General features: G+C 41.3%; 4 protein-coding genes and 1 long non-coding RNA gene across 7 annotated transcripts; 3 read left to right on the forward strand and 2 right to left on the reverse strand.

The window, feature by feature from the left end:
- Positions 1-1,855: 1,855 nt before the first annotated feature.
- LOC133170638 (cyclin-dependent kinase 5 activator 1-like) lies at positions 1,856-6,110 on the reverse strand. The gene is made up of 3 exons (XM_061303710.1): positions 5,695-6,110; positions 4,117-4,735; positions 1,856-3,861 (listed from the first exon to the last, which is right to left on the reverse strand). Exons 2-3 carry the CDS (start codon positions 4,630-4,632, stop codon positions 3,370-3,372), a joined length of 1,008 nt encoding a protein of 335 aa, XP_061159694.1. The 5' UTR covers positions 4,633-4,735; positions 5,695-6,110; the 3' UTR covers positions 1,856-3,369.
- Positions 6,111-6,911: 801 nt separating this feature from the next.
- Positions 6,912-8,485, forward strand: rpain (RPA interacting protein). Of its 2 annotated transcripts, XM_061303140.1 has the most exons (7): positions 6,913-7,132; positions 7,201-7,392; positions 7,450-7,522; positions 7,623-7,734; positions 7,800-7,863; positions 7,940-8,080; positions 8,215-8,485. In XM_061303140.1, exons 1-7 carry the CDS (start codon positions 7,061-7,063, stop codon positions 8,242-8,244), a joined length of 684 nt encoding a protein of 227 aa, XP_061159124.1. In that variant the 5' UTR covers positions 6,913-7,060; the 3' UTR covers positions 8,245-8,485. The 2 variants fall into 2 exon arrangements, with proteins under 2 accessions (XP_061159123.1, XP_061159124.1); XM_061303139.1 differs by lacking the exon at positions 8,215-8,485 and having other exon boundaries at positions 6,912-7,132; positions 7,940-8,207.
- Positions 8,486-8,705: 220 nt separating this feature from the next.
- On the forward strand, positions 8,706-14,068 carry LOC133170323 (26S proteasome non-ATPase regulatory subunit 11A-like). The gene is made up of 13 exons (XM_061303136.1): positions 8,706-8,867; positions 9,365-9,466; positions 9,563-9,759; positions 9,840-9,897; positions 10,060-10,254; positions 10,351-10,495; positions 10,634-10,694; positions 10,763-10,825; positions 10,892-11,017; positions 11,087-11,122; positions 11,222-11,273; positions 11,438-11,581; positions 12,320-14,068. Exons 1-12 carry the CDS (start codon positions 8,777-8,779, stop codon positions 11,578-11,580), a joined length of 1,269 nt encoding a protein of 422 aa, XP_061159120.1. The 5' UTR covers positions 8,706-8,776; the 3' UTR covers position 11,581; positions 12,320-14,068.
- On the reverse strand, positions 13,114-17,779 carry LOC133170326 (uncharacterized). The gene is made up of 2 exons (XR_009718556.1): positions 17,569-17,779; positions 13,114-16,374 (listed from the first exon to the last, which is right to left on the reverse strand). It is a non-coding gene; the product is annotated as an uncharacterized LOC133170326 (long non-coding RNA).
- Positions 14,634-21,187, forward strand: LOC133170324 (homeobox protein Dlx3b-like). Of its 2 annotated transcripts, none has more exons than XM_061303137.1 (3): positions 14,634-15,235; positions 18,323-18,549; positions 19,158-21,187. In XM_061303137.1, exons 1-3 carry the CDS (start codon positions 14,914-14,916, stop codon positions 19,581-19,583), a joined length of 975 nt encoding a protein of 324 aa, XP_061159121.1. In that variant the 5' UTR covers positions 14,634-14,913; the 3' UTR covers positions 19,584-21,187. The 2 variants fall into 2 exon arrangements, with proteins under 2 accessions (XP_061159121.1, XP_061159122.1); XM_061303138.1 differs by having other exon boundaries at positions 14,636-15,235; positions 18,365-18,549.
- Positions 21,188-22,124: the final 937 nt, after the last annotated feature.

Below are 22,124 nucleotides of genomic sequence, written 5' to 3' on the forward strand. Positions count from 1 at the left end.
TTTCTGAGGACCTCTGCTGGTCTTTTTCGGGCAGGCCAGTCCAGTACTCACTTAATTTGGCTTGGAATTGTCCTGCTGAAATAGGCTGGGACGTCCCTGAAAAATTCAAAATGGAAGAATATTTCGAGAAAAGAAAACCTGTCATCTCTTTGGACATTAAATATCTTCTCTTGATAGTCAATAAATGTTAAAAGGGATTTCCAAATCATTGTATTTTGTCTTTATTTACATTTTACACAGTCCCAACTTCATTAAGTTGTTTTTGTGTCTTTAAGTCAGGCTCTAGTTGAATGAATGACTGTTCCAATTTAACAAAGTGTGTTTGCACCACTATTAAATGAGTACAAACCAAATTGCTTGTAAATGTTTTTATACAAATTACTTGTAACAGCTGATCACTTTGTTCTTTCTTGCATACATATTCATACATCCACAAAGTAACAGACTGCAGCATCAGTATTCTAGTAACACTAGTAGCATTAAACTTGAACAAAGATTCTTGTTACACAATATGCTTCACAAATGGAAGGGGGGTGAAAAAAAAGAAGATATTACCGGTAAGTCTATCATCATCATTTCACAATAGTTTTTTTTTTTGTCTTGTACGTGTTGCAAGATAAAATATGGCACATAATTGATGAGACGTGATTGGGAGGAGTGGGAGGGGTGTTAACCAAGTCTTCTGTTCCAAATCCAGTCCTCCCAGAAGATAAGTAGTCCTTCAAACATTGTCTTTCTTTGTGTCTTTTGCACCATTGGTGGATTCAATTCTGGAGGGAAAAAAAAATCACAATATCTTTTGCACATCATCAATCACTCTTTCCTACATATGCATGGTACAACGTAATCATTTCTGTGACATATGTGCTGGAGAACATTTCACATTAAAGTATGTGTATCACATTTAACTCTAAAGCCACAGCAGTCCTGGCTATTCACCTTTTCAAATATATATATTCTGAAAAAAAATGGTAAAGATTGTATTAATCTGATCTAATATAAACCATAACAATAAACCATATTGACATTATGTGATCCAGCAATGGCGTCTTATTTATAGATACTAACAAATTTGAGGCTAATATTGTCGGTGATCTTATTCAAATCGGGTTTGATGGCTGCACAGTTGACCGTAAATGAATTTTACATGTGGAAACAATTCAAACATACACCATTTGAGCATATAAATATTGTGTTCCCATTGTATGTGCTTTCATATGACTCAATGAGACAATGCTGCCCATTGTATCGCTGTCATTTGGAGAAATGCTACTTGTTTTCCATCCAACTCATCAAAAACAGGAAAGTCAAGTGTGTTCATCGTGGAACAATTCTTCATATGCATAATCATATGAGGTCACGTGAGTTCAGATTCTGGATCTGGGCTACATTGTTGTTGCAGCATGGTCAATGTGTTATCACCAGAATAAAAAACTAGAGCAAAAACATCAGTTCTAATAAGCTTTTATGGATCCTGTGCTGTTTTTGTTCCTCAAATGTTCTTCAGAATCATCACTTTGAATTGGGTTCAAAATCTGTAGAATGATCAACTGTCAACCTTCATAGCAGCCTGTTTGGAAATTTTAAAAAATGGGTACTTTGATTACTTTAGATGTCTTGGCTGATATTTCCTTATTGTTTGATATTGACTAGTGCATCTGACACAAGAGGGTTAGTTTTAAAAAATGGAAGATTGGGAAAAGTACATTTCTCATTACTAGATGCAGTGATGGGAAAAAAATGGGAACATTTGATCTTTTTCTTGCCAAAATGATCATTAAGGAACATTCAGCCTAGCAAGAGAAAGGGAGAAAAAGAGAATATCTCAAAAATTACTTTTAAATAGTTGCTCAAATGACCATCCCATATGTATTATTCCTTATTTTGAAGGGAATGACAACTCCGCTTTTCAACTGGGGGTGATAATGAGCTTCACACATGAAAAATGATTCCCTGTGTGTGTTCTCTCGTTATCACACAACGGAGCATAGCCCAATGTTTTCGCACATTTTGTTCATTAGCAGGTCCGAAGGTCACCAGATGTCATGTCTATAAATTGGACGTTGTGCTCTGCAAAAAACAGCATGCCTATGAAGACTACACAAGCCTGCATGCAATTTGCTGAAGATGGTGTATGTTAGTGTCTGAAGCATAGATTTTATAAAAAGAGATGAAATAATGATGGCTTCACAGTTTGGCTACCTTATTATTGAGAGACACTATGGTGAGTAGATGGGATGGTTTTCATACAGCGCTTTATCGACATAGCAATTTGCACACCTACCATCTCAAAGAAAGTACTATGAAATATTTGAGTTGGATTTGCGTTCATATCAATCTATGTAGGGCTAGAAATGGATTAAAGTAGCATATTGGTCATTTCCAATAAGATCCAATCAAGCGGTAGCAGCATTTAGGAAAAAGAGGTCACGTTTTTCACTTCTTAATTGTCGCTCAGTGGTTTGCAACACTTTTTTGGACTTTCATACTTTTTGTAAAAAAAAAAATCATTCAAACCCTTTCTTTCCTGTTGTCATTCAAACCAGCACCAATATGGACCTATTTGGCCAAAGTGCAGGAGGATGGGGACTTAATATATAAAACCCCAACTGGATATGCATCAGAGGGTTCTATTGCATTTTCTTACATGGATTGATGTAAACATTTACTGCTGGCCCATATTTCTGACCAAATCACGTGTGCACACCAAATTTGGTTTTACCTTCTGAACAATGCCACAACTATTTCATATTGGTTTTGATCGTATGCTTTTAAAGTTCCAACAGTGGGCCTCACAGCCAGTGTTGATGAGTGCAATAAGCTTAGAATGGATGAAAACTGGAATAAGGTTAAGTGGAGTTGGCAGTAAGCAGGTGGTCATGTGCAATGACGTACTTAATGATGTGACCTCATGCAATGTGGTATCGATATCCTGTATGTTTATATTAATCATCCATACTTATATAAATGAATGTTGTCTGGCGTTTCTAACTCTAGACCTAAACACCATGGGTGACTCTTCAACAGGATCACCGACCACCATTTCATTTTTCTTTCCAACAACATACGAGGAACATCTTCGGATCAAATTTGGCAATTGTTTTGGCCGAAAAATATACATTAAAAATTCCAAACGATCACAGAAGTCATCAGAGACGATTCAATCGACTAAGCGGGTATTACGATAATAGCCAAAATAGGGTTAACACACAGGGCAAGATTTTTGGGGGGCGCCTCCTCGTTCTTAACAACCACGTTGGAGACGCCAGACAACAGCATTTGATCAAAGTAGCTTTACAGTAGTCCACCTGTCTTTATCATATCTTCGTTCCCAACTTTTTTCCCCTCCTCCTTCCTTCCCGCCTCCTTTTATCGGTCAAGGCCTATAAAGAGTTTGGTCTTCTCCTCTTCTTTCTTGCTCTCATTCTTCAGGTCAGCAAACACCTGGGTGAAGAAGTGCGGGTCGGTGTTGATCTGGAGCATCTTGCCGCTCATGCGGTTGATGATCTCCAGGCAGCGGTCCCAGAAGGCCTCCTTCTCGGCCTCCACCAAGAAGGGCTTCAACGGGTAGGAGATCTCGTTGCCCATGTAGGAGTAGGACAGGTAGAGGCACGTGAGCAGCGAGGCCTGCAGCTCACGCTCCGAGGCCACCTCGGCGGAGACCACGTCGCGGCACAACATGTAGAGGAAGACCACGTTGGCCGGTGTTATGAAGCCCTGATCCTGCCAACCCTGAAGGAGGAGGGAGCGGTCGACGCTGCGCAGCCACAGCACGGGATCGGTCGGCGAGAGACGCTTTAGACGATAACAACGACGGCACAGGAATTCTCCCAGGCTCCGCATCAGCTCACTGGTGGAGGCCTGAGGGACATTTATATATTAACATTTGGTTAGCTTAGCTTGTTGTAGCATACAAATGATTTAGGTCATTGGGTTATTGATTTATTAGCATAGCATTTGGTTAGCATAGTTTGTTGTAGCATACAAATGATTTAGGTCATTGGGTTATTGATTTATTAGCATAGCAAATTATTTAGGTCACAGTTTAGTAGGCCCAACTCTCCCGCAAACCCAGTGGTTGTCGGTTTTCAAATATTGGAAAAAATAGTCTGCTACCTGAACAATGACACGCTTTGGCGTACCAACCGCAGTGGAAGGTTGGATCCCGGAGCCAGTTAGGGAATTCTTTTTCGCAGCGACTGTAGCTACATTAATGAGGGTCTTGGAGGTGGGGAGGTGAGAGGAGGTAGTCAAGGTGGTGGCTGAGGGATCCTGGTTGGAAGAGTAAGAGGAAAGGTTTGCACAGGACTGAGATTTCTTCAGCTTCGAGCTGTTCGAAGCCGAATTAGAGGTGACGACGTCATCGGCGTCCGGCGAGCATCCTTTCCCGCCGTCGCCCCCGTCGGACTGCAGTTTCTTGGATCCTTTCCTCTTGGCTGATACGGCCACAATTCGTTTCCATGGCAACACACTGATGATGGAGGGGCGTTTGAGGGATTTGGCAGCAGCTGCCGCAGCATCCTTTGCGTTCTTGCTGTTCTGGACCGCTGTGTAGTGACCCACTGTGGGTGGGCCGTCCTCAAACAGGGCTGCCTTACGGTAGCTGGGGGAAAGGGACAGAACTGTACCCATGATGCCTGGCAAGGGTCAGCAGAGCCACAGACTGGTGGTGGTGGAGCAGCGATAAGGAACCTCCTTGTTTGGAGAAGAACCAAAGTGTCTCACCTCGGTGAATCTGTGAGCAGATATTTCTATTATACAAAAAGACATTTTAAAACACTGACAATCTGCCATTTTCCCTCTGAGCTGTGAAATCCCAATATTTAGTGCAGACTGGCTCCCTACAATAGACAGTGCTTTCCACTGGGATTCACAGTCTCATAGTTACCATGACAACTGAGGAGCCTCCAGCTTCTCCACAATAATGAAGAAAAAGGAATACCCTGCATGTTCATTATTGAAATTAGTCACAGTGAATGATATAATGACTGTAATTTGTGCATTGTAATATTTATATATTCTTATATTTATTTATAAGGTATTTTCGTAGTATATATGGTCTTTTGTCAATTTCTTATGTCCATTTCAGCCAATCGTTTAAAAACAGGATGGCTTCGACCCAGATTGTGCAGATGTGCAAATCTAGGACACTGTGCTGCACTGCGAGAACATGAACAAGTCACTAAAAAGATTATGGCTTTTACTCATTGCACACTAAAGATAGATAATTCGACTTTCCATCCCAGTCAATGACATGCAAATGTGAAAGGAAATGGTTATCTGTCTTTCTGTGTTGGACGTGGCACAGTTCGCCATACTGGGCTGCAGTACTTATCGCTATTATATAAGAATCAAGCTAGGCCACGGAGGCATGTGAAGAAAATGTGCGCAAGCATCCATCTTAGCTTCAAAATGGAAGCCTAGAAAACAAGTCAACCCCGCCTCTTCTTTTAGCAGCACGTTGTGTCATACATGCATAATGTGGAAGAGAATAGCCCCGCAATAAATGATTGCGGGAATTGCCTTCATGCGCATTTCTGCCAGAGAAGAAACGTACAGACGCATCTTATGTACGCATAAAACAGCCTGCATTTTGTATTGGCGCAGAATTACGGCTCGATAATTGGATGCGTTATTTGTTATGTTAATAAGCAGTTGCATTGTGATGAAAACTAAATCGTTCCGATTTCCCACCTGATCACTAATTGACTCTTCTCGCCCGATCCATGGAGCCTTGTAGAAATCCCAGACGTCCTGTTCGGTTTCCACGCAAATCGCCGTGATCCGTTCCGTGAAAAGCCCCACGCTACAGGCCTAAATGCTCTCGTCCCCGGGGTCTACCGTTTTTCCCTAATTTCATCTCTAAAACGAAAACTTGCCGTTGTTCTCAATGAAATGCAAATGCACGAAACGGAATAGCGAGATGTGCTGGGAAGCACGTTGGAAAATGTCGTCCATTGATACCCGAAAATCGACACGGCCTCGGTTATTAATTGCCCAGACACATCAAATACGGAGCGCAAAACGTAAATAAAATTTAAAAATAAAAAAAAATGCGTAAAACACTAAAAAACAAGGAGTAAATGGCATCTACAAATTCCAAAAATAGACATCTGTGTCTACCCTTGGCGATGAAAACCTTGGCGAGAGAGAGAGGGGGAGAGAGAAGGGGGGGGGGGGGGGGTATGCGGGAGTCTATAGTTATTCGGGTTGGATGGAGGAGGGAAATGCCGCCTTTTGATTGGCTAGAGAGAGGATGCTGCTCTGGCTGCTGATGCTGATGCTGATGCTGATGCTTCTTCTCGCCGTCTGTGTTGCAGGCAGCCGGATGAAGTCATTGGCAGTCCACTAGTTCCGGCCTATCACAAACCATTCGCTGTCCGGGGTGCTGACACAGCCGAGCAGATGTGTAGTGACAACTGCTGCGGCGGAAGAGGAGGAGGAGGAGGAGGAGGAGGAGGAGGAGGAGGAGGAGGAGGAGGAGGAGGAGGAGGAGGAGGAGAAGCGGCTATAGTGGAAGATAAACCTGGAAGATGAGTGCAAGGGTTATTTCATTCGCTGATGACAACTTTTGTCGAATTAATGGATAACATGAATTTTAGATCAACTTTTATTGGTATCATTTTTTTGGATGTCTTCCTGTAATGGTCATAGTTTTTTTAATGAATATATTCTATATGAGCAATTTAAATGCTGCAGGTGGCCACATTTTTTTTCATCAGACCAACTGTTGGGGGCAAATATATAGGACCAAACACTTCCTAATCAGGTGTGACAAAAATACGATTTCATATATGAACAATGTTTGCATGTGTGTAAATATATGTGTTCTCAATTAATTTCACTTTCTTTTCAGGGATTACAAAAACGCTTTTCTTTCGGCTAGTAATGAATTTCCTATCCCACAATGCAATGCGCGCCGGCACCTATTTACATCCGGGTCACCGTACGGTATTAAAACCGTTTCAGGGTTGTTATTGCCGAAGTCTTGTCCGAGTGACGATTTACAAGACTATCCAGCGGTTCACGCTCAAGCTGCGTTTGTATTCATGCTTCTGAAATGGAGTCTTCGCAGAGACATCGCTCGCTTTATAAGGGAACAACCCCGCCGTGGAAAGAAACATACCGCAAGGTGGCGTGCAATAAGAATTCCAGCGTAAACATAAGGTGTTCACTTGTATTTTTATTTTTTTATTACAGCGATGCGTAGAGAGGCTCAAGGGTAGCAGGTCGAGATTGCTCGACCGATATCGCAAGATGGGTGAGGGTTCCAAATGCAGCGGCCCCGCGACCTCCTTCATTGTACAGGAGGTCATGGAAGAGGAATGGAGCGCGCTGCAGTCCGAAGATAGGAAATTACCGTCCTTATGGGGTCCAAAGGGAATGACAGAGGTATGCAATCACAGAGGTATGCAATCAATCATTAAACGGTGACCTCTTTCCAAACAGTTGGACAACATTATGAAGGACCATGATGAACTGGCAGTTTTAGAGGAGATCCAGCAGGAGCTTCTGACCTATGGTAATGTCTTGCACACTTATAATGGCCCAAGTGATTAACACTTAAAAACTGCATACTAAATGTATGCATAAACACTGTCTGTTTTCCATTAATACTTCAGAAATGTCTATTATTGAAGAGTACGAGAGAAACCAACAATTTGAGCAGCAGTACATATCATCTGTTGTGGAAGGAATGGAAGTGGCTCATGTTATTTGTCCCATGTGCCACATGTAAGTAAAATACGATTGTGCTTGTTAAATATTTGTTGAGGACTAACCCTTCTCATGTTTGGTAGGAGCAACTTGAATATCAACAGTCATTTTATATCCTGTCCATGTGGACTGTACATAAATACAAAGGTATGTGAATATATACATTTTAAAAGCCCTTGAAGTCATCTTGTTTTGTTGAAATTGTGTTGTACACTGTCTTTAGATGAAGAACATCACCGCAGATGTCCTACGGCAACTTCTCGAATCCAGAGTTACGGAGCACATGGAAGGCTGCTCCTCCAATCCTGTTTTTTCATTAGCATCAAATGCAGATGCCTCTCCCAACCTGCTAATAAGTTGCAAGGTACAACATTTAGTTGCAAAATTCTTCTTTGCTCTTTTTCTACCCATTTGTAGTTTAACTCCCTTTCACGTATAGCTGATGTAAAGTCCTTATTTCGATTGGAGCATCGCAGTTTCTCTTGACTCTGCTTTCAGGTTTGTGACTACCTCTCCATCATCCTGTGACGTGGAACAGCATAAAAAAAATGAGTTGTATTTATGAATATGTAAATATTTGTTCAAATAAAGGTTATTTTTATATTTAATTCAGAAGTTTTGGTACTATTAAAAGGTTCAAAAAACGTCCTAGAACACCTTATGTAAAGTCTATGTTGGGGAATTTTAGATATATCCCCTTTGTTGAATTGAGTTGTTCAGTACTTTTTTTGAGGCAATAAACTGAGACATTTGTTTTGAAATTCTAAAATGTATGTTTTGTTTTTTGATTGTTTATATTTTTGCCATTAGTCTTAATTGCCATAGATTAAACCAGTGGTGTCCAAACAAGTGTTTACAACTCAAATACTTTTAATATTGTCTCATGAATAAAAATATTTCAAAAGCAAAAATATTTTTTTTGCATCGGTTGTGGAAAGAAGTACCATACACGTCCTGTTAGGAGCAGCATTGTTCCGGCCGGCCGGCATCGAGCGTGAAGGACCTGAGCGGAAATCTAATAAGCCGGGCGGAACCGAGCGGTTTGACAGGTACAAGAAAGATGGCAGCCGTGGCAGTGGCTGAGTTTCAGAGAGCGCAATCTCTTCTTGTAACAGATCGGAACGCCTCCATCGATATCTTGCATTCAATAGGTAAATATACCCGAAAAAGCGTGACACCGGAAACTAAAGTCTGTATTTGTTTTAGTCTTCATAAGCTTCCTAACAGCAAACTCATAGAACTATTCAATTGGAAATCTTTGTTGTTAGCTAGTTAGCAGACGATCTCGGTGCTTTTACAGTGAGTCAGCAGCGGCGAGCTAGCCGGCTAGCATCAGCCCGGTAAAATGATGACTTGCGCTAATGCTAGCTAGCTGCGTGCAATTGACAGGAACTTGGATGACAGTTGGAGAGTTCGTCTCGCAGCAAGTCGTCCATGAACAATGAAATCAGTGTTAAAACTGCCATTACAGCATCCTGTCAAATTGCTGATCTTTATAAGGATTCACCAAGCAGTTGTTTTTGTCTAGTTTTTCCATTATCTTATCCATCCATCCATCCATGTGGAGCAGCAGTCAAACATCACAGTGAATAGAGAATATTTAAATTCAACGTCTTCGTATCAATCGAAATTGGATTCTGTGTTGCAGTAAAGCGGGACATTCAGGACAGCGATGAAGAGGCTGTGCGCGTTAAAGAGCAGAGCATCCTGGAGCTGGGTGGACTGCTGGCCAAGACAGGACAAGCTGAAGGTAAACACAAAAAGTCTTTGTTGGATCACACCATTGTTTGATTCATGCCATCTTAAATATTTTAGCAACAATCAATCCTTTTCCCTTTTCTGTCAGAGCTTGGTGGTCTATTGACATATGTGCGGCCATTCCTCAACTCCATCTCCAAGGCCAAAGCAGCCCGACTGGTCCGCTCCCTGCTGGACTTGTTTCTAGATATGGAGGCAGCCACCGGTCATGAAGTCGAGCTCTGCCTGGAGTGCATAGAATGGGCCAAAACTGAAAAGAGAACTTTCCTCAGACAGGCCCTAGAGGTGAGAAATATTCTTAGAATAATGATATTTTTTCTAAATGAGATCAATGATCCGAGACGTTTATCCTGCTTTGTCCTTAGGCTCGACTTATCTCACTATATTTTGACACAAAGTGTTACCTGGAAGCTCTACAACTAGGTGAGTGTCCAAATTTTTTTATGATGTACTGCAATAGACTGACCTGTTTGCATATTTATCATTAAAAGTATTCTGATATTATCAAGACCTGTTGCAGAATTTAGTTCCTGACCAATTTGTCCGTGTATATCCCATTTTTTGCATGTTTCTTTCCACCTCCAGGCTCGCAGTTACTACAGGAGCTGAAAAAGATGGATGACAAAGCCCTGCTGGTGGAAGTGCAGCTGCTGGAGAGTAAAACGTATCACGCCCTCTGTAACCTACCCAAAGCTCGCGCCGCCCTCACTTCAGCCAGGGCGACGGCCAATGCCATCTACTGCCCACCAAAATTACAAGCTGCTTTAGACATGCAATCAGGTAAGAAGCAAGATATAGTTGGGTGAGACCAAAAGTCTTATTCAAGGTATGCTTGAGCATCCAAGATGACCTGACGTTTATCGTGTGTGATTTCAGGGATCATCCATGCAGCAGAGGAAAAAGACTGGAAGACGGCGTACTCTTACTTCTACGAGGCCTTTGAGGGCTACGACTCCATTGACAGTCCGAGAGCCGTCACAGTTCTCAAATATATGCTGCTCTGCAAAATCATGCTCAATGCGTAAGTCTTACAGTACTAAGGTACTATATAATTATTATTTGACATCTTCAGTAAAGTAGCTACTGGGAAAACCAACCCCTTGCTTTTATAATTCCTCCCCACCATGAGGATCCCAACTTTGAAAAACTTTTGTTTCAGACCAGAGGATGTCCAGGCCCTCATCAGTGGCAAGCTGGTTCTGCGCTACACTGGAAGACAGGTAAGATGAGTTTTGATGCATTCCGTTTTAGAAACATGTAACGATATTTTTTTTTTTTTTCTCGACAGACGGATTCCCTAAAAAGTGTAGCACAAGCCAGCAAGAATCGCTCGCTATCTGACTTTGAAAAGGTTTGTCGACTGAAGTGAAACTTGTGTCGTCAATCTGTCAATGATCTGCTCTTTGTCCTTGCTCAGGCACTGGCAGAGTATAAAGTGGAACTGAGGGACGACCCCATCATCCAAACACATCTGACCAAACTTTATGACAACCTGCTGGAGCAGAACCTCATCAGGGTCATTGAGCCTTTCTCCAGGGTCCAAGTAAGTGCTGCAGTAACTTTTGACTTTATGATATGTTCTGTAGACCTTATGCACTATTGTCTCTTCCAGATGGCCCACATTTCCTCCATCATCAAACTGTCCAAGGTATGTGTCGCTCGTTTGTTTTTTCATTCGTTCATTTGATGGAGTGTTTATTTGTTTTTCGATGTAATATTGAGAATCCCGGGTGTGTTTTTCTTTCAGGGTGATGTTGAGAGGAAATTATCACAGATGATTCTGGACCAAAAATTTCACGGTAAGGTCACGGAAGCCATTTTTGTTTTTCTTAGCTAGTTTAATGACATTGCTTTTGACTCCGTGTGATATTATTCGTAAGAAGACTAACAAACCAACTTTTTTTTTTTCCTCATTGTCAACCCATCCTGCTTCTTTTGTCCGTCCCGCCAATAATGCTTCCAGGTATTTTAGACCAGGGTGAAGGTGTGCTCATCGTCTTCGATGAGCCTGTGGTTGACAAGACATACGAGACGGCCCTGGAGACCATTCAGAACATGAGCAAGGTGGTGGACTCGCTTTACAACAAAGCCAAGAAGCTAACATAAGGTCAGTCTTGTCGACTCAATGACATTTATCCTGAATGCATTCTTTTTTCTTCGGGTCTTCAATAATCAATGTTGTCCTTTTAAAACAAGATCAGTAAATCGTCAAGTGTTGTAGACCTCTTGGAAATTCACAGGATCAGGTATGCTAGTCTTGCTAGTTAAGATGAAGTCAACCCCTAACCATGGATGTTTGCAATTCCAAAGACAAATAGACCAAAAACCCGACCACTGAAGTCCACTTCAAAGCCCATCCTGCTGCCGAGCTTTTCAGTTTTGGGTGGCGCTTAAGGTTCCAAACAGAGACAAGACACAACAGCAATTAGAAGGCAGTCCGGAGACCTCTGCCAAGAGCCACAAAACCCACCGTGTACATCTGGATGTATTTCCAACATTATAACATATCAAAAACATGAAATGGCGGAAACATCCAGTGATCCAGAAGCGGCCCACAATGTCATGGTTTACCCTTGGCTCACGCTCCACCCTTTCATCGCTCACGCATGGAAATCGTTGTTTTATTTCCTTTGTAGTCCCACAGAGAAATAAACAGGATTTTTTCGGAGACTTGAAGAAACACGGCCAGGCAAAAACCGCTCGGTCCTGAGTTGTTAAGTTAATACGATGAAACAAAAGCTGGACTTGTCAGCTTTTGATCTGAAGCCAAAATGTCTTAATATATAACTAAAAAAAAAAAAAATACTCGATTCACTCCATGTCTGACTCCTATTTTCCTGCGCAGAGAGGAAAAAATCAGCAGTCCTCCCGTGCGGACAGTCAGACCTCCGTCGATGCCTCTCACTTCAACCCCCCTGGATGGATGAGGGAAGTGGGTTGGACTTTCAAAACACTTGATCAACCTGTGGAGACACTTCAGAGGGAATGGGCACAGCTCTTTGGTCTCCCTTCTTCTGGTAGGGAACACAAAGTGCGCCACCCGCTGGAAAAATCTAGACACTGCGCCTTACTTCTTCCACCGATGGGATGAGTTTCCTCTTATTCTCTGCACTGGCCGTCAGGGAATCTCGTAAAATAAAATCGAAAATACACTAACCACCTGTAAAATTAACATCAAAACATGATCAGATAGAGGCTAACTTTTGAGATTTTGTTCTACCTGATATTTTTTTCCATTCATTTTTTGTTTTGGAGACTTTTTTGGGCTAAGACTTTGGACCCAAAGTTTTGATTGTATCCTCATTTGTACTGCAGAAATGTCAGGTCTGCCCCACTCCAAAGAGCATCAGGGCATTCTGGGGATTATATCAGCGCTGTTTCTTTAAAAGCGTTCCGCGGAAGAGTGTTACTGTTGTGCCATTCACCCGCATCGAACCTCCTCTTTGTACAGAACATTGCCAAGATCTGCTGTTCATCCACTACCCCCCCCCCCCCCCATGTAATTATAAGGTCTCATTTTTATAAGATGCAAGAATCATGTAAAGCTCACCAGTGAGAGCACCAAGTGCTTTCAGTGTTCTGGCGTATGAGCAAAGGAGGAATTTTGCATTATGATATGTTTAGAGTGATTGTGTGAAGAAATAATTAAAAAAAAAAAAAAAGGGTTACAGAGAACATATTCCTGAAAATATATTTTGCAGGGATTGGGTGGTTACCGTTCATAAATGTTTGAAATAAAATGCTGTTTGGGGACAATTGACATGCTATCAATTTGAATATACTTTCTAATGCTTTTAAATGAGAAGTTAGTCTAGATTTCAATTCCAACTGTTGGTATTCCAGCTCAGATCGATTGAACTATATACATTCCACGATTCTTCTGCATTTCTCAAAGACACTTAGGCAGTGCATTTCACTGACCTTGAGAGAAATTCTGTCACATTTTCTGCACTGATAAATGCAAGATAATGTGTTGGGGTGCTGTGTCTTGTTTTCAGTCTATTTATTGCATGCCAAATGGGGATTATGGACTATATTCCGAATACATGGTTTTGTTGCCTTAAACAAAAAAAAAAGAAATGGCCTTGAAAGACAATGGGCCCAAAACACCAGTAACCAAGAAGCATCCTGGGTCCAGACCAACGAGATTAGCAGTATGGAGTGGCCAGCCCAATCCACAGACTTAATGCAATAGAAAGTGTGTGATGCAAAACCAAGATATGCTGAGGGATTGGGAATGTAGTTCAATCATCGTGGGCTGGAGGACCAGTTCAAAGTTTCCAGAAGTTGGTTGACTCCACCCAACATCATTCTGAAGTTCTCAGAACTGATGAAATATTAATTCCATGGTTCACTGGAAAGCAAGATATTTTTGTGTGTATATTGGAAATGTTTGTTTTGCTAAAATAATGATGACTAGTAATGGTATTGAACAAACTAATTTTTCAATTTAAAGGTATAAGAAGTTAATAAGTGAATCATCTTGTTTTCTTCACGTTTTGATTTATTTGTAAAACAATTGTATATGTTCATCCACAAACACATTTACAACAGGGTAAACTCCATAAAATACAAATAAACACCTGGCTGTGCATCTTTGTCATCATTGTTAACTTTATTTATCCGAAATAATCTTCAGACCAAAATTCCCTATAATGTTTAGAGAACCATCATAGCTTTGCTATTTCAGCCAATTAATTCAGCCTAGTCTTTGCTTTTAGGATCCCAGTGGGACTTTTTTTTGCAGACCTATACTTTTGGGTTTATTGTAGGTCCACTGCATAAAGCTTGGTTGGCTCCCCTCCGGGGCGTGATGGAGGCCCGGGGGCTCAAGTCGACACATGGAAAGAAAGCCTGATTGACTCTCAATGTGATTCTACAAGCAGCATCTCCATTTGAATAGGAGCAAAGCCAATGCGTAAACATACCTTATCACCACACCATTATCTTTGTTTGCTAAATGGGTATATTTATTCCCACTGCCAAAGTAAAAATCTTCCTTACACTACTCAGCTATTATGAGTATTTCTTTTTTGCCCTTCTCTTGAAATGTCAAAACTTTTTGCTGCATATTCAGGTGAGCTGCCTTTTTTTTCTTTTCTGTTTGTTTTGGGATTGCTTGGTTGCTAGTGCGCCTCTGTGTCTTGAAGGCTTTAGGGAGAGGTTCACTGGAGGTTTCTGCGGGGAGAAGAAGGGAGTCAGACAGGCGACAAGCAGTGCCGTCTTGGCCCCGGGGCAGAGGCTGGGGAGTGCGAGGGGGGAACCAATGAGAGGGAGACATCCACTCCTTCTCTCCTGCCCGGCTTGGCTCAGCTCGGCGCGCCCTGTAATTAGGAGCTCCAACTTGTGGGCTGGGCGCCGCCACCGTGGACAACTTGGGAACGCCAGCTCCACACTCTTGTCTCTTTGTCTTGAGCATTACTGAACACGTCGTGAACAATGAACGGGCAACCATCACCTGCCTTCGAGGAGAAGAAACCCAACCTCCGCGCGTCCCCGAGCCTGGCGGAGACTTCACCCGCGGATATGGGCTTCTACGGCGCCCACGGCGCGCTCCATGGCTCGCAGGATTTTTACGCAGCGCAGCAGTCTTACTCGACTCAACACATGAGCCCTTACGCGTACACCCACTACAACCTGAACGGTATGGTCCCCGGTGGCGCCTTCCCATGCGGAAAAAGCGAGTACACGTACCCGCATTCGGCGTACAGGGAGCCCGGGGGCTTCAGCAGAGAGACGCAGTCAACACTTCCAGATAGTGGTGAGTGAGTACGACAGGATTGTTCATTTCTTTGTCATTTTTATAAAACACTTGAATGCTACAAAAGACATTTACTACTATTGCAGGAAACAATACAAAATGAGGATGTGAAATAAAATAAAAAGTTGTCAGTTGGCATGAAGTAATACTGCACATGCATTGAAGTAGTCGTTTCAATGGAAGTAGGGCCTAGATAAATTAGGATGATATGATTTATGACAACTAATTGATGGAATTGATCAAGTCAAGAAAAAAAATCTTGTTCATTCGGGGTTGATAGGAACAAAAATAATAATAATTCAAATAACGAATGTTGGTGGGATGAACAGCAAAGCTCAGTATGTGTGTTGTGTCCATGACCAATTACCAAACATCTTATTACCATTGTTTTTGAGCGGTTGGTACCACCATGCGCTGCCAATCAGGCGCCAAAAGGTGTTTCCTCCAAGAATCGGCACACCGCATTTGACTGATCTGGATCTCTAGATGGGGCCTGTGTGACATGGCAACTTCAAGGTGATGTGACTTGCAGCATTGTTTGAAATGAGCCCCATCTCCAAATTGAAGGCAAAGTTCAATACAAACTTTGCAGGATGAGCCAGCGGTTCTCTGTCCGGTCAATCCAAAACTGACTTAGCAACATGTGCACTGGAACCAAAGTTGTGTGATTCTGGGTCATACGGTTAAGATTTAGAGAAGATACAGAGAACACAGTACTGATTGCTGCACGGATAGTGTCACATCTTTGGCTGGAGGCTGTGAGCATGTGAGGCAGCATCTCAACACACTGCCATATCAAAATGATATGATCTGACCGGTGGCAATCCCATATTGCACTGTCTATCCTTCACCCCCACAGAGTAGGGCTTTGTCAGAGACTACCTCCAGAATTTGGCAGCAAAGAGGATGGGATGACCTGCCAGCGATCCTGACCTCAACTCTGTTGAGCACTTGTGGGATCATCTTGGGCGTTCTTTTCGTGCCAGAGTGACCAACGTAACCTCGTTGGCTGACTTGCAACATATGTTGGTTGGAGAATGGACTCGAATGGCATGATGCACGAGGAGATAGCTAGGTGCTAGCTTGATACGCCAGCCAAGCCTAACCCTCAATGTTCCTCATCTGCTTGATGCCTCTCACTGGGCCAAAGAGATAAAAAATGCTGTTTAAAGATTGAACAAAATCTTTATGTATATTTCACTTTTTTCTACAACAAAAATGTCATCCTCTCATCCATTTTGGCTTATCCTGTTCAGGGTCGCAGGCCCGAATTTTTATTGCTGAATAGGACTCGGGCCTGTTTTGACTCGTTTTCCTACTGCTCTGTGGTTCCTAAAGGCAAAAGAAAACCAGACCTATGGAGAGACCGACACTATATGTCCACTGGTTATTGTCAGTGGACCACCATTTGTAATCGTCACAATGATGTCACAAGTCTGGAGAGGAATATTGGAAACACTTAAGCAGGATGATGTCTTCCACGTCAGAGTTTCTTTTATATTCTCCATCCATCTGTACGTCCGTCAATTTATATTCTTCAATGAAACATAAATGTTTTTGGAATTCTGAGTCCAGTATTGTGCAAAATTCTAGTCACCGTGAGAATGTGGATAATAGTGACCATATCGTGCATCTTCATTTGATCACACCATTATGCCAGTGGTCTACATATTCGAGGTTCTATACGGTGAATCCTTTAATGTAAGGATTTTCATTTATATTTGAAGAATGTATGTATATGATTACAGATGTGAGTGATTTTGTCTCTATGTGCCCCGCAACTGCCAAGTGACCAGACAAAATGAGGGATAAGTGTGGATCGATTTTTTTTAAATTTATACATTCTTTTTTATTCAGAGATACAAGTTAAGTTTTCAATATGATTTTTTTTTGGTGCTGATCCCGCACCCGCCCTATTTTTTCTCATTTTATAATAATAATAATAATAATAATAATAATAATAATAATAATAATAATAATAATAATAATAATAATAATAATAATAATAATAATAATAATAATAATAATAATAATAATAATTCTGGTGCATCTACAGAAATATTCATTGATGTACACTGTCCCTGTCAATTAAACTAACTAAATAAACCTTACTAAATATACTAAATAAATATACTAAATACTTAGTATTGTTTACGAATTAACTGTTAGGTTTAGCAACTAGTGGAATTTCTTTTCCGAGACGTTACAGTGCTCAATTACAACGCGTGGTAAAGTCCGCACGGCGCAAACTTATATAGGTCAAACTTAAATAAGAATCTGAATTTAATGATCAATGTCACTAAAACAAAATGCTTTTGCGTGTTTGAACTCACCTCATCCTGTCGAACGTATCTGTGTGTGAACGATATTCAAACTCAACAGACTGGTGCACTTTTTCGACATTCCACCTGGAAAAGGCTCCAGGGCACTTTGGCCCACAGCCACACAGCACATCAAGTGTCACAACACGTCAGTCACCCTTGGCCTTTGAATCATCCGACAACACCGACACTTTATCACGCAAGGCCTTTGGCCACGCCCCAAATGAATGACGTGTTGTTTATTTCATAAATGCATATAGAATAACAAATAGCCTTGAAATCATTCAAACTGAGCTCAAAAGAAGATGCTTCACATGAATGGATAATGATGTTCCAAAAATTAAACATGCTCAGTTGATTTTTTAAATTATTTTCTAAAGTTACATTTATACTGTCGTTTGCTAACCACCAAATCAATCAAAAGGAACTTCATCTATATCAGTCGGCGTCAATATTGCAAAAAAAAAGTGATGCAAGAGCAATCGAGGCAATGTATGTATAGAAGCAGTCTTTCCGACAACATGAAAAGCACCAATAAATCTCCATCTCCCGCCCCGGCTCGAGGGGACACTCAGACCAAAATTACAAGTTTGGAGTGCTGGTGGAATTTCTTTGAAATGTACTGTAGCAACTGGAGCAGCCATGGCTATTTCTGTTCTATCTCTGCTTTGTGGAGTCCAATTTGAAGCTGCTCTTATTGTATGAGTAGAAGTAGAAGACACATGCAGAGTTGTAAAATAGAAATTTCTCACTGTCAAATGTGTAGGTGCTGGATTGAACACACTTAACCAAACGTCTCCTCCGATAGTGAAAGAAGAACCAGAGATGGAGGTTCGGATGGTAAACGGGAAACCCAAGAAGGTTCGGAAGCCGCGGACAATTTACTCCAGCTACCAGCTAGCCGTCCTACAGAGGAGATTCCAGTCGGCCCAGTACTTGGCCCTACCAGAGAGGGCCGAGCTTGCCGCACAGTTGGGCCTGACACAGACACAGGTGAGGCAAGACAGAAAATAAAGATAATAAACAGCTTTTATTGGCACCGTCGAGGAGATAGCAAATAAAAATCCCACATTTGGGATCTAAATTTTTTTTTCAGTCCTGGAACTTTTCTGACGCTTTATGTTTAATGTGTGCTAGTGTAGAAATGCACTTTTTCATTTTGGCTCCTGTGACTTTTTTTAAGTCATGAAATGACTGAGCAGAAATTGTAGTTGGATGTCACCTAGTGGTTAAATGACCAATAACACCTCAGATGGAACAGCTACCAAAACTAAATCAAACCTGTTCAAGTTTTTTCTTTTGGCAGTCCATGTCCAGTAAAATGGAAGAATGCTATCCTGCTTTTACGTATCATGTGTTTTAAAAAAGAAAAAGACCAATTTTGTTGTTCTTATTTTTTCTCTATTAACACATGGCCATTTTTAAATGCGATTAAAATAATAATAAGAATTGAATTCTCAACTAAATAACAAAAATTAATATCAAATTGTCAAATGACATGATTGTAAATGCTGAAATGATCATTTCCCAAAGTTGTAAAGCTTTTATTGAAAATGAATCTAATCAAGTATTGCTGCAATTTATTTCTTGCTTTATTTCAGGTCAAAATATGGTTCCAAAACCGTCGCTCCAAATTCAAGAAACTCTACAAGAATGGAGAGTTTCCACTGGGGGACATTGCGCTGGAGCAAAGCCCGGAGGCAAGCGATTCAATGGCTTGCAACTCTCCCCCATCTCCGGCTGCGTGGGAAAACAACAATAGCAGCAGCAGCAACGCCCCCAACAACACAAGCAGCAACGACACAAACACTAACAGCAGCCTTAAGAATAATACAATGCTGGGCCCTACCAGCAGGGAGCAGGATTCTTATCAGCCCTCAGGTGATTCCTCCTCTGTCTACATGGAGGAGTACACGCACCAGAATTGGTACCAGCAGCAGGACGCACATTTAGGCTTGCAGGCGGCCGGCACTACCCACCACCCGTCGTCATCGGCGCCCCCCGCCCCCATTGGGGCCGTTTACTGAGTCCCGAACATACTGAAGACATTCAACCCAAACAGGAGGGAAGTTTTGGGATCATTCAGAAATACCCAAAGGCGTTCCTCTAAAGCAGGATGAAAATGGACTTTCCATATTGAACATTTGAAACATGACCAAAGTTCCCAAATGCATTCATTTGCTTAATGCCATTTATAGCCATAGACAGACTACTGTTGATATTCTACATTTAAGTTTTTTTTTTTTTTTTTCTGGAGATGGGATCGAACCCCGCAACCTCTGAACTTTAAGGTGGACAGTGTGCCACCATGTCACAATTTTTCTGTACTAATAATTTTGTAACCAATGAAATCACGTTACACAAAATTTCACAGCGCACAGTTACAAGGGACCGCTGCAACCCAGTAAGGTGTATAAGTAACCAATTAAATAATGAAGTTATATATAATTTCACAGCGCACAATTATATGGGGTCGCTGCAATCCCGGAAGATGTATAAGTGGTGTATGTATTTTCAGTATATATAAACGATTATAAATGATAAAGAAACTAATTTGCAATGCTATCTAACAACAAAAACACATCTCAGTAGCCTTGATTCAATCCTTGGAGCCTGATACTCAAGGGAAAAAAATGAGAGGGCGTCATGATTAGACCTTTTTCCTCACTGTTGTTTGTTGATGAAGGCTGAGTCGTTTCAAAGTCGTCACACAAGCAGAACATGCGGCCGGGATGTTTGTGATGACACTCGTCAAGTAAAGACAATTTCGTGTGAGGGAGGGCCGAGGTTATATACTTGACATGCGAGTTGATTTGTTAGTCGTTTGAACTTTTTGGAGTTATGAGAGAAACAGAAAGCCAGGTGTGGTGTATTGTCACCGGCATGACATTTACCGAACCCTAAGAAAGTATTTCAACCCTCGGTCTGACAATTAAAACTTCTCTAGGTGTTGTCATTCACGGTGCAATTATTTTGTCATTTAGGAATGAGGACGCGACGGGTTTTTAATTACCTTAACTTTTTAGTTGAGCAACATGTGCCGCCAACGTCTCTGTGCTACTGGATTGGTTTCTCTTATTACTCATAGGTCAGGTCATTACAGACCAATGTGCGGTTCACAAAGTCTAAATGTCACTAAAACTTTCCCTATTGAAAACGACTTGACCATAAGCATTCCTATATTTAGTTTTAATGGAACAGGGCAAAAAATAAATAAAATATCTCCTTTTAGTGAGTTGTTTAGCATTGTTTGTCAAATTGCGTTCCTTCCCAGACTGCTGGAGTCAAGCGTCTTTTGAAAAGCGCTATACAAATTTAATGAATTATTATTATTAATGTTTATTCTTGCTTGCCCTACTTAGCAAGTCTCAATGTTGGCGTCGTTAAGGTAACTTGGCAATATCCTCAAGCGAATCCAACACAAGTGTGGAAAGAAAATAATGGTGAGATCATTTAAATGGAGATTTACATATACCTGTATATAAAATAGAAGAGGCAAATGGTGCTAAAAAACACTTTCATAGAAAATGTATATTTTATTGGTGTGTAACACGTGATAATATTTTATTTATATTTTTGGATCAAATTTGGTACAACACTTTGCAGATTTGAAATAAAACATTTGACTTGACTACTTGGCTTGTGAGTTTAATGAAGTAATTCAGAAAAACTGTCTTGCATGCATGCACTTGCTTCTTACGCACGCACGCGCGCACGCACGCACGCACACACACACACACACACACACACACACTCATTCACACACTAGAGGTTTTGGGAGGTGACAGTACAGCAGACACTCTGGAGTCTTTCAAATCTAATAACACAGCAGCGAAACAGAACATTTTCTTTCATGTGGTAAACAGTTGGAAAGGGGAGGAGGTGAGTGTATGATCGGGTGCGGGTGTGTACGTGACAAACAAGCAAACCAAACCCAAGGGCTAACCTTTAAGAAGACTGCATTGAAAAGAAGCCATCCCAAAATCATATTTACAATTTAATTAAATTCAGGTCAAAGTGTTTGATTTGTTTTTCCCATCAAATGCATCAGTGCATGGAACATGTTCCGATCTCGAGATCCGATTGGCCCGATCTTTGACAATTCCCGGTGATCGGAGCTCGGCTAAATTAGTTGATTGGTCGTGCCGATCTTTACGGCAACTGTCGTAAAATACCGGTTGACGGTAGCCGGGCAATTCAAACTTTCGGGACGGTGCAAAAGCAAGCATGTTAAAAGTGTGGAAATATTATTAGAGAGTGAAGACTGTCCTGAAACTACTTGCGATGTCTGCAACATTTTCAAGAGCAAACTTGATGGAGAAGTTGCTAAAGCAACAAATGCTGGATGTTATGAGGAGAGACCAATACTCCAATAAGAGAGCAAAGAAGATCACAGAAAGGTTGGTCGAATTTATTGCAATGATTATTGATGAAAAGTTGAATTACTTGCTCAAATATATATTTCACTTCTATAAATTTCAATACTAAAATCAAAATATCGAATCGGAACTCGAAATCGGATCGGATTTTAGGTAAAAAAATCTGTCATTAGTATCATGGGTGTAAAA

The sequence above is a fragment of the Syngnathus typhle genome, linkage group LG17, assembly GCF_033458585.1.
Source record: "Syngnathus typhle isolate RoL2023-S1 ecotype Sweden linkage group LG17, RoL_Styp_1.0, whole genome shotgun sequence".
NCBI classification, from domain to species: Eukaryota; Metazoa; Chordata; class Actinopteri; order Syngnathiformes; family Syngnathidae; genus Syngnathus; species Syngnathus typhle.

Coding starts and splice junctions, on each gene's coding strand:
- rpain (XM_061303139.1), top strand. CDS start 7,061: ATGGAGTCTTCGCAGAGACATCGCTCGCTTTATAAGGGAACAACCCCG. Junction 7,523..7,622: donor GCAGGAGCTTCTGACCTATG/GTAATGTCTTGC, acceptor TTAATACTTCAG/AAATGTCTATTATTGAAGAG. Junction 7,864..7,939: donor GACTGTACATAAATACAAAG/GTATGTGAATAT, acceptor CACTGTCTTTAG/ATGAAGAACATCACCGCAGA.
- LOC133170638 (XM_061303710.1), bottom strand. CDS start 4,632: ATGGGTACAGTTCTGTCCCTTTCCCCCAGCTACCGTAAGGCAGCCCTG. Junction 3,862..4,116: donor CAAAGCGTGTCATTGTTCAG/GTAGCAGACTAT, acceptor AATGTCCCTCAG/GCCTCCACCAGTGAGCTGAT.
- LOC133170324 (XM_061303137.1), top strand. CDS start 14,914: ATGAACGGGCAACCATCACCTGCCTTCGAGGAGAAGAAACCCAACCTC. Junction 15,236..18,322: donor GTCAACACTTCCAGATAGTG/GTGAGTGAGTAC, acceptor TCAAATGTGTAG/GTGCTGGATTGAACACACTT. Junction 18,550..19,157: donor TGGGCCTGACACAGACACAG/GTGAGGCAAGAC, acceptor GCTTTATTTCAG/GTCAAAATATGGTTCCAAAA.
- LOC133170323 (XM_061303136.1), top strand. CDS start 8,777: ATGGCAGCCGTGGCAGTGGCTGAGTTTCAGAGAGCGCAATCTCTTCTT. Junction 10,496..10,633: donor TGCAAAATCATGCTCAATGC/GTAAGTCTTACA, acceptor CTTTTGTTTCAG/ACCAGAGGATGTCCAGGCCC. Junction 10,826..10,891: donor CGCTATCTGACTTTGAAAAG/GTTTGTCGACTG, acceptor GTCCTTGCTCAG/GCACTGGCAGAGTATAAAGT.